The sequence below is a fragment of the Pteropus alecto genome, unplaced genomic scaffold, assembly GCF_000325575.1.
Source record: "Pteropus alecto unplaced genomic scaffold, ASM32557v1 scaffold76, whole genome shotgun sequence".
In the NCBI taxonomy this organism is placed as follows: Eukaryota; Metazoa; Chordata; class Mammalia; order Chiroptera; family Pteropodidae; genus Pteropus; species Pteropus alecto.
The window spans coordinates 9519835-9531239 of NW_006443138.1; the positions used below are offsets into that span (position 1 = coordinate 9519835).

Here is an 11405-nt window from a genome sequence, read left to right on the forward strand (position 1 = left end):
GGTCAACTAAAAATTTCCCCACAATTCTATCCTTAAAGGCTTCTGAATCTGTCACTGAATTCTGAGGTGGTGTTGGATCAAGATGCAATCGATGTGATAATCCATGTAGCTCGAAATCCACATGGCAGGGACCTTGCCTGGAAGTTTTTTAGAGATAAGTGGAAGATATTAAATACCAGGTAGGTATAAGAGTTCAATCATTCATACTTGAATGAATGAATGTAGCTGACATCTGAGAAATAAAAGCCCAACTTTTTGTGTTAGAACAAAGGTCCAGGTAACAGGACTAGATTTTAAAATAGTCAGCCAAGATGGGTGTTGTCACTCCTGTGAAACTCAACATTACTTTAACAAGTCTATAACATTATTCATTTATTAAAGATGAATAACCGAAATCATATATGATAATGTGGGGAGTGAAAAGTTTTAGTAGTACAACTTTCCTGGACAATCTATCAAACTGCCCAAGGTTGAAGAAATTGTATCATAAAACCTCTATATCCTGAATGTGTTATAAAAATGATTTATAAATCAGATATAATGGTACTATAATAAGAAAACTTTAATTACTTCTGTAGAATTTTTTAAATTTCCGTTAAATATAAATATCATAAAACACATGAAATAAAACCATGAGATAGAGGGAACTTTTGAATCATTATATAATTCTAGTTCCAGTAGAATTCATTCCTGAGACATCTTGTTTCATGGTGAGAATTCTTCAGCCTCAATTTTAGAAATATTTCATTATACATTGAAATGTATTATAATACATGTTAATTTATTACTCTGATAATCTCGATGGTATTTTAAAATTAAATTCATTATAGAGCTTGTAAATGTTGAATGTTCTCAAACTAAATGTCCCTACACAGTGTGCAGACCTACTGCTCTGTCTCAAAAACTGGTGTATGAACTTTACTTTAAAAAGTACACCTTTATCAGTTGGCCTCATATAAAGAGTTCGATTTAAATAGATGTGTCATATTCAAACATAATTCTATTGACAGATATTTTATTGTCAGCAAGCACTAATATTCCTAGAAAGTGCATTGGCTCTTTTTGTATTTTCAGCTCAGAAATTGGAATGATTTGAAGATTAGAGCTTGCTTTGTTGTCATACACATAATGTAGTAAATAGTTAGACACATGATGAAACTAATTTGTACAAGCATTTTGTTATCAAGAGTATCAAATATCTACCAGTACACATAGTTTCTTTAGGGAGTGGTTTCGTAGATCAGAGTTCAGTGTAATGTATATATAGTTTAGACTCTATCAAAAAATGTTTGGTTCCTGATATAGCTGTTTTGTCTCAGAGTTCGTGATTTCTAATCAAAAAGTAGAAAGGTTGAGATTTTAACATATCTACAGATACGGCAGCATTTAATTTGATAAATAAGATTGCCTTCATCTACTCCTATTCTGTCAATCCTTGAACATTTGAGTTCATGGGGACAATGTCCAATGTTCTCATTACTTCCTCTCCGGCAGATTCTTCCTGGTTTTAGTTGCCATCTACTCTCATGGTTTTAATTACTCTCAAATCTATATTGCTAACTCAGACATTTCATCAAGCTACACCCTATAATTGACAGATGCCTGTTGGGATCCCCTACTAGGGTATACCTGCAAAGCTAAACCCATCATTTTCACCTTTCTTCCTTTTCTAAGTGAACAATGTCTATCCACCAATTTTTCAATCCAGACACCTGGAAATCTACATACAGCTCCCCCTTTCCCTTCCCATACGTAACAATGAGATTTGAGGTCTTGTCAATTTAATAATTCCTATATGTTTCTTGTATTAGTCTTCTCCTGCTACCACTGCCTTATCTCTTACCAGTACTCTTAACAATACCCTTCTCCCACTCTGATTCTATAATTATGTTCAACACACATACACACGGCTTTTCTCTTTGTCCCAAGAATCACTCTGAAAAACAATTGTGACATTTCCCTATTGTAAAACCTTCAATGGTTCTGTGCTACTCTGAAAACTAAGGTCCCTAATAAGTCCTCTGATTAACCTCTAGGCCTTCTTATTCTTCTATCCCCAGCACTCTTAATACCAAATGCTTGCAGTTGTCTACACACACTATGTTGTTTCACATCGCCTTACTTCTGTTTACATTGATCTTCTGCCAAAATTACTTTCTTCCTTGATTTTTGAAACTACTCCATATTCATTCTATGTGACCTCATGTCCCTGAATCCTTTCCCAAGATCCCACAGCTAAAAAGACCTTCTCTTAATAAGGTATATAATTTTATTATAATTATATTTAGCCACAATAAATGGAAATTATCTGTTTACAATACTGGTAATATAATGCCTTTAAAGAAAGGTTTGTGCCTTATTCATTTTCACAAGACTGTAAGAAAGTATAAGTAAAATGCTCTTCAAAAAAATTATTTTTATTCCTGGACAATAGGCCATTTCTGTAACCACATAGTGATTACTACTGATTGCTTACATTATTAAGTGCCTATTTAATTTTAATTAGATAACTTTTTCCCACAGAATAGTTTGATGTTAGAATTATAAAAATTATAGCAGTCATCCAGTTTAGTCTCCTCATTTTACAGATGACAAAACTGAGGCTTCGAAAGCGAAATTACTTAAGGTTCCAAAAGTAAGAGCGACATTAGAAAACCTCTTCTAACAGTGGCTAGACCTTTGCTTCCAAATACTCAGAATCTTATTTTTGATGTACTCAGTTCTAAGAGTACAGTAGCCTGTGATAAGTATCCTTAGCATAGTAGAGACAGATTAATAAAATAAGAAATCTTTCTAACTCATGGACATGAATTGCTTTTTGCCTTGGGTCATGGGTCAAGTAATTATGTTTGTGGTAGGATTATGCAATTCAAATGAACAACTTGATATTTTATTTTAATACCCACATGTAAAAGGAGAATGCCAATGTCAGTTGTAACTGACCAGATGAAAGGATCTGTGTGATATACTGTAATGCCCAAATTTATCTGGCAGTTCTGTTTTCTTTGTTGAGATTATTTTTCCATATAGTGAGTTAGGTTACTATAAAATTTTCAAATACTTCTTCCTCAGGCCTTGGAATTGGGAATATAACAGTAATTTTCTTAATCTAATTTTAGAGGTCTCCCCCCGCCCTTTTTTTTAATTTACTACAACTCAGACCTCTCTTAAAAATTATGAGCCAAATCAGGGGACCTCTGCTGATATCCCATAGCCACAGCTCTTTGCACCTCTCCGACTCCCTAGAGAAGTGGACCTTGAATGCTCTGAGATCTTAATGGCATCAAGACAACACTGGTCAAATGGAACCCTCGAGAAGGATTCTAAAAACTCTTTATTGTGGTATTTCTTAAATTACTGCCTGTATTAACATTAAGCCTTTTTTTTTTTTTTATCTTTTGAGGTATGGAGAGGCATTATTTATGAATTCCAAACTTATCAGTGGAGTTACAGAATTTCTTAATACTGAAGGTGAACTTAAAGAGGTAAATATTTTAAGATGAGTTCTAATGCTTTTCTTTTATAAATATTAAATTATATATTTACTTCAACCATTTATTCCCAACAGATTCATATCCATTTCTTAAATGCGCGCGCACACACACACACACACGCGCTAAAGACTTTACTCAATTAATTACTTGCAAAGATATTTCTAACATACTAAACATTGAATGTCTGGGAGAAGTGTTCAAATGTAATGATTTTCAAAGTGGGAGGCTTCAAATCCACTCCAGAAATCTTCGATAACAATCAGATGCTCATTAGCTGATTCTGTGAACTCAGTTTAGGATCCTCGAAAAGAACAAAACTATGCTTTCATAATGACGCAGTATTTAGATACAGGAAACCAACGTTGAGGCTGAAGTACAGAACTTGAGTCTCACTACCTTGTGTTCAGGCCCATACAGAGAATGGATGTGATAATAATTCTTCATGCTATCCAGTCTGTTAAATGGAATGAATTCATATGTTGGAAGGGAGTGTATCTTGCAATATATATTGAAATTAATAGTTTGTTTAAAATTTTGCTTGATACAATCAATCACAAAGGAATTTCATTAATGAAAATAAACTTAATTTTTTTAAGCCCTAGTATCCATTTTACAGAGTATCTAACATTCCCTTTTTCTCCGGTTTATTTCTCTGGAAACCAGCTACTGTATTATATCTCTAATAGAGAGGAATGTGAAATGGGAAGGAGGACGTAGGCAGGAGGAAGGAACAAAATATAGATACTTTTAATTGATTAAAATAAATGGGGCTTCAAACATCTATCTCTTTTTCATTTCCTGCTCTCCCTATTATAAAACATAGCTGAGCTTTGTCTTTGAGACTCATGATTTCTTCAGTTTTCACTGATGGAATACCTGATGCTGTGACACAGAGCTAATCACATTGAGCAGCAATCTCCCAGAAGCATCAACCCTGACACCATCTTTAATATCTTCTGATATTGCCCAATTTTGTATGATCATCCCCCATGTACTAACTTGGATTCTTTCACACCACGAACTAAGCTAAGTCTCTGATTGTAACGATTTAAAATCTAATTTCTATCCCTGCTATGTGTGTTCCCAACCCTGAAAAATTTGGTTTTGAAAGCCCCAGCACACATTCCACTATATTTTTTTAATAAAGGAAGCTAAATGAGAAGGACGTTTTTTTCATATCCATACGAAGCAGAAAGAAAAAAACAATTAAATTAATGATTGCTTCCAATTTTCTCTGTATTTCAATAAGTACTTTTAATTCCATGATTTCATATTCAATAATCTGAGAGTAAAAGACTCATTTAGTCACAACCTGTGCAGCTTGTTGAAGTGGAAGATCCTTTCCTCTTCCCCCTTCACCTCCCTTTTCCCCACCTTGTTGCTACCTTCCTCCTCCCACCTTCTTTCCCATCTTCTCCTCCTTTGCACCTTCTCCTCCCTGATGCTCTCTATCTTCTATCCTTCTATCCTCTAACTCTTTCATTTTTCCGTGCTTCAGTAATACCCAGGCCACATGAAAAAATCTTTTAAATGGATATTTAATTGATTTTATCATATACTGACCATTGGTTTTACATATTTCTAATATATTAATATTATATATCTAATTTTTTACACTTGATTTAATTTCCATTTGAAATGTTCCCAGATGCCCCTATAATAAAAGGTACAATTTCAAAACTGAAACTAAATTGTGACTTTTTAGTCCATCATCTATAAGCAGCTAACTTCACAGTAGAGGCTCTCCATAGCATGAGAAGACACAGCTGCTTCCTCTGACTTTCTAGTTGAACAACTGCAGCCTGAGGCTTTTCCATACTTTAATTATCTCGTCATGGGTAAAATTGGGGATTGCTGTTGTTGGGCAGGATGGGGGGTTAATTTTTATTGCTGATAACCCCGTTCCATAAATATAAAGGGGCTGAGGAAATTCGTCTCATTCTCTTGTAAGTGATTAGCCTTGTAAGCAGAAATTCCAATCTGCTCCCTTTGGATATGGCATATTCTTATTTCAACACTTTATAGATCAAAGAGGAATCAGCATCTTTATGAATTCTGAAAAACTCATTTGAGATTTTAATGATCTCCATCAACTTTAGGGGCATTAAGTAGAGATACTTGTACTATTTCATGGTCCCATCCCCAAAACCGCATTCTAGAACCTGAAATTGGCAATATCCTTTAATTACATGGCTCTGGCAATTTGAACAATATTTCTCCATGAGACAGCGCATTTGTTCCTTAATTTTAAACTAGTGGAAGCACAACCACATGGAACCTCAGAGGACCTTGCCATTTTTTATACTAATGTCCATTAAGCAATCCTCTCCAGCACTCATTCTCCTGCCTCTTGAATCTAATATACGATAGTGTTGTAGAAGAATATAGATCTTGTGCATCACAGACATCCCATTTACAGTTTTAATGTGGAAAACATAAACTTCATAATAGGGCAATAGTTAATCCAATTCATTTATATAGTTACTAAGAGTACATTATGTTTTGTAATTTATTCTGCAAATAACTTATTTTGTGATGTTAGTGTCTAGGGTACCCTAGAATAAGAGTTTTATAAAATGTTAAAATGTTTTTTAATAGAGAAATTAACAAACATGTCTAGAAATGTTATGCTGTGAAGAACAGGGAGTGCAAACAACTCTGACATCTTACTAAATGTTATTTTATAAAAACGTCTAAACTCACATTTTAAAATAAAAGCATAAGATCATATAAATATTTAGAAAATGCAGTAGTAACAGCTAGCAGCAGCAGAAAACCTAACAAAGAGCTGCAGAAATAAGCAATCCGGAGTGACAAATGTCTCCCATTTACACCATGGCCTCTAGTGAGGCAGGGGTCTGGAAGGCACTGTGATCACTCCCTAGGACCAGTTAGAGCACTGCTCTCACCACCTGTTTGCCAGAAGAGCTGTGGAAGAATATAGGGCATAAGATCAATTTATGCCAACTACCGAAAGTAGGCCAGATGTGTTCTGATGAATAAGCTACTTCTAAGATTCATGAGTCACCTCAGGCTCTCTGAGCTCATGAGGGCAGTATTTAGTGTACTTAAATTATTATTTAAGAAATGAATCCCTAGAAGCCCACCAGTTATATTTTCTACTGAGTGTTCTCTTGCAGGATAATCTGACCTACTATCGTGTAAACAGCACATTCATATTCAAACCCTAGTTTGCCTTTGAGGAAGACTTAGAGTTTTACTTCATGTGTTCCAGTTGACTTGATGTCTCATCAAGAGGCCGAGAGCATGCCCCACAGAATCAAAGTTGCCAAAGGGTCATTATCACTATCTGCATATTCAGCGACTGCCTATGAAAATATGTAATAAAGCAGAACATATTTTTTAAGTAGTAGGTGCATTTTTCCCTGATTGACATATATTATGTAAATAATGTCACTATAATGAACATATGCAATGTACAAATGTACAATGTAATATATATATTTTTGTAATAAATGGAAACATTCAAAACATCGATCAAAATGTATTATTTGTTGCTTAAGGGATATAGACTGAATGAGTCTGAACATAAATAAATAAAAACAAATGAATTATTGGATATCAGCTAAAGTTTAAAAATATGATTCAAGTGTTTTCATTAGACTTTTTTTGTATATATGGGAACATATTACAGGTATATGTGTATGGCACACTGCCTGAAATATTGGCGCTATTTGATAAATTCCAATCCCTTTTCATCTTCCTCTTTCTTTTGTATGTGTCAGTCAAATGTCAAATTAGTTTTAAGGATAGCACCAATAAATCTTTGTTATACATTGGATATTTCACGTATTTGTTATAAAAGCATAGTGATTTTGAACTCTTGTAAAGGATATAGCTCTGAGATATAGTTAGCCATTGCTGATGCCATAGGACATAGAGGTTTGTAGGAAAGTAGAAGATAAACTTTGAGAAAACTCATCAGTATTACGTAATCAAAGTAACACTGTCATAAACAAAGTAAACTACCTATGAACCAGTTTTTAGATTAATCAAAAAGTATAATTAACTCCACTTTAAACACCCCCTCCCCTTCTCCAATTCTCTTTGTCCTTGAGCCAGTCTTGATGCACTACATTTCTCTCCTGGCATATCTTCCATGTGGCACCCACTATGTGATGAATCACACCCCAGGCTAATTACACCACATAATGTTTCTATGTTGCAGGTTGATTTTTCACATTTGTCTATTAGCATCACAATCATTTGCTGGTTGCCAGTTTCTTAAAACATATCAAACAGAGAGAAATACTGTTATTATTAAATCTTGAAATAAAGATTCAGCATTCTTTAGAGAAAATCTTAAATTTATACAAATTACGACAAAAATTTAAAAATTACTTCTTTTAGTTACGTGCTCAAATTCTCTACCTAAATAAGACCACGTTTCTCCTTCATTCTTTTTGAGTCTAGTAACTCAGGTGATTGCCATGTCATTTCATCATCTGGTTTTTATATAATCATTACTTTTTTTTTTCTCCACCACCCAATTGGGTATGCTTTGTAATGAGAACTCATTGTTGCCACAATCCCACCAGCTTATTATAAAAAGTTAAATTAAATATGTCTGTTTTACTATTTATTTATAAAAACTGAACTTGGAGCTGTTTAAATTCTGATATCCACCTTTTTTTCCTTTCAATTCCAAAAGAAATCACACTTAATGGACACAATCTATTATATTGGGTTTCATTACTAAGTTTGCTCCACATATTAAATATACCTTCTATAGTGACTGTGGTACTTTGTTTCAAATGCATCTTGTTTACGTATATTAGACATTAGTTCATGTTAAGACATTCATATTTACCATTTAAAAATATCTATTTTCAGCTAAAGAACTTCATGAAGAACTACGATGGAGTAGCTGCTGCCTCTTTCTCAAGAGCTGTGGAAACCGTTGAAGCCAACGTGCGCTGGAAAATGCTTTACCAAGATGAGCTTTTCCAATGGTTAGGAAAAGCTCTGAGACACTAATATGTGTTTCGTAAACAATTCATCTCAAAATTTTGAGAAGACCTGCATTATGTAGAATGAGGAAAATGTACTACATGAAGAATTGCCAGATTTTCAGTGTTAACGTGTGGGAGGAATTTTTTTTTAATTGTTGGTTTTGGGGGATTTCGATTGTTTGTTTCATTCATTCTGTTTTGTTTCTCTACTGGGTGTTCTTCTCTAAAGAAACTCTTGCAAATGAAACTAGCCATGATTGCTTCAGCTGTATATTCCTTGCTGTACAGGACCAAATACGATAGTGGTGCATGTTGATGTTGCAGTCAGTTTGGAAAAACATATTCAGAATATTTTGTGCATGGTTGTGTGGTCCTGCCTGTATTCCAGCATGCTTATTTAAGATGTCCAATGTTGTATGTGGATATATGTTACATCCAGGATGGGCATTATGCAAAAGCACAAAGATTATCTATGACAATCAGTGTTGCAGTAAAAGAAAAACTAAAAAAGGGAATACTATTCTTAGTTTTGGGCATTGTAAGAGGTAAAATAGCCCTTTAAGTGACCAGAGTCACTTATATCAACACTTGGATTGTCTTGCAATGATTACTGTGATGCTAACTCATTTTCTTTGAGTTAAAGCTCTGTATATGTTAAAAAGGCATATATGCATAGTGTATGCATATGTGTATGTACACTGGGAAGCCCCCTATGTATGTAGTATGTTGTACACTGCACTTCTGCAAAGAATCTTTTCAGATCAAAGAAAATTTATTTCTTTTTATAAACTTACTCAAACTTTGAAAAGGCTGAAAGGAATTAATCTCAACACTATCATTCCTGACAATTTCCTGACTAAATTTCTCAACTTGTTATGGATTTTTTCATCTACTTCCTGAAAAATGATCTATTCTACTACATAAAAATGAATTCAAACAAAATTTATGTGTAGATTGAACACTGTTCTGATTCTTCTAAGTGGCAGCCTCATATTCTAAATATAGATTCTGCCATCATTTTAAGGTTCTTATTGCATAAAGCAATTGTGCATAATTAATAATTGTTAGTGCTGCAAAAATATTTATTTTTTATCCTGTTTGTTTTTCCACCTCATGTTGGGTTGTCCAGTGAGTTAAAAACTCTCACCATGTGTTGATTTTGTGTCTACGTCAATCTAATCCTCCATTAAGCAACCATACCTCAAGTGGGTCTATTAGCTTTTAATGACCTTTGATGCCAGTTGTGCCACCCATTAAAATGAAAAGTTGCTTTTCTTGAGTAAAGATTTTTCTTTGGTATTGACAACCTTTTTCATGCTTTGTGTTATGTAACACAAATGTTTTTAAATGGTATTCTCACCCAGTAGGCTAGCTCTTCAAACATTGCTTAGATGTTCCAAATTGATATATTTTAAGTATCATTATAAAATACCAATACAATTACTGAAATACGCCAAATGTCTGTGGACCACTTTCTATTTTCCCGAGGTTTTCCACTCCTCCAAATGTTCATGCAAATCACTGAAAGAAAATATTTTAACTCTAATAGTCAGTGAACACAGGCATGGGGTGTGGGGCGGGGAACAGAGGGTATAGATATTTTTGAAACTGGAGCCATAGATTTATTGTAAGTTTGTAGTTTCTAATCCACATAATGAGTATCACCTATAATTGAATTTTATCTTTTTTAGCAGTTAATATCTGTTACTTATACCTAAATTTTTCAGCACTTCATTTAATTAAAACACATAAATTTTAAATACTCTATGTGATGTTAATAAGACATAGTAATGCATAATATAAAATCTAAGAGTCATCTCACTTATCAGAAGTGATGAAATTCAATTAATACTCATCAGATATACAAAATCCTTAAGGGGTAAGTTCTGAGAAATAACTATAAATATCACACTACTGTGCAAGTCCAAAACATGTACTATATCACCATTGGATTCATGTAACAGAGAAGATAAGAAACTAGAGGTGGACATCTTGTTTTGTGTCGTGAATTACTGAAAATTCTTAGTAGCTGTGATATTCTTTTGAATGAAATCACCATTTCCAGAGTTGAGTTAGAAGGGATTTTATAGTTCTTTTTTTCCTCCCCACTGTTGATAATCTTAATCCTCTTTCAGTATTTTAGTGGCCTTGAACAACTGGTTTAGCTACAATGTCGAATCCTAAGTGTATAATTATGTGCAATGTTCAATACCTCATATAATATTTGTTCAACAGTGTAAGTGGTATCAATGGCATTGAGATGTAATTTTTGTTCTACATATTTTTCAATAATTATCGTTTCAAATATTGAAGATTATATCAGGCTTTAATGTTTTTTAGTTGTTTAAATAAGTAATATTTTCAAAATAATAAAATGACCAATGATACTCTTGGAATATTCTGTAAAATGTAGTTATAAAATTCTATTTTCTACATAGAGTTTTTATCTTTTTTCTCTTCTTTGTCTGTTTTTCAAATCATATATATGCATGAAATAACAATTTGTCGAAAATGTCCAACATCTAGGCTTAAAAGTTTACTGTGCCGATTTATGTACACCCACCAAACTTGGTTTCAATTATAAAGGACTAAATTATTTACCATACTGGGTATTAAATTTCTCTAGGTAACTTGTAAATAAAGATTTCCCCCATTTTGATACATTTTTCTCTTAAAATTTTCTTATAATCTTTGAAGTTTTTTTTTTTTTAATATACAAGCACAGCCTCTAAAGCTAAGTTTATTCTTGAGTTCCAACAATATTAATTTTCACTGGAGCTTTAACTCACTTTTGTTTATATTATTTCTTGGATAATTACATCATGAAACTGAGAATTTTATGGTAGTATAATTTACAACTATTATAACAGTAATATCTTACAAGGGTATTAAGATTATACCATATATTTATAAATTGTACTTTATTTTCAAAGAGCTT

The 11405-nt window shown here is 33.3% G+C and overlaps 1 protein-coding gene across 3 annotated transcripts in view; it reads left to right on the top strand.

Annotated features, from left to right (window-relative positions):
• The window catches only part of TRHDE (thyrotropin releasing hormone degrading enzyme), a 336531-nt gene extending 325401 nt beyond the window's left edge, over nucleotides 1-11130 (top strand). For all 3 annotated transcript variants that reach the window (XM_015598568.2, XM_025041040.1, XM_006923754.3), the window contains 3 exons: nucleotides 39-179; nucleotides 3404-3485; nucleotides 8349-11130. In XM_015598568.2, the coding sequence (XP_015454054.2) occupies nucleotides 39-179; nucleotides 3404-3485; nucleotides 8349-8492 (367 nt within the window). In that variant the 3' untranslated portion in view covers nucleotides 8493-11130. The remainder of the gene's footprint in view (nucleotides 1-38; nucleotides 180-3403; nucleotides 3486-8348) is intronic.
• The last annotated feature ends 275 nt before the right edge of the window (nucleotides 11131-11405 follow it).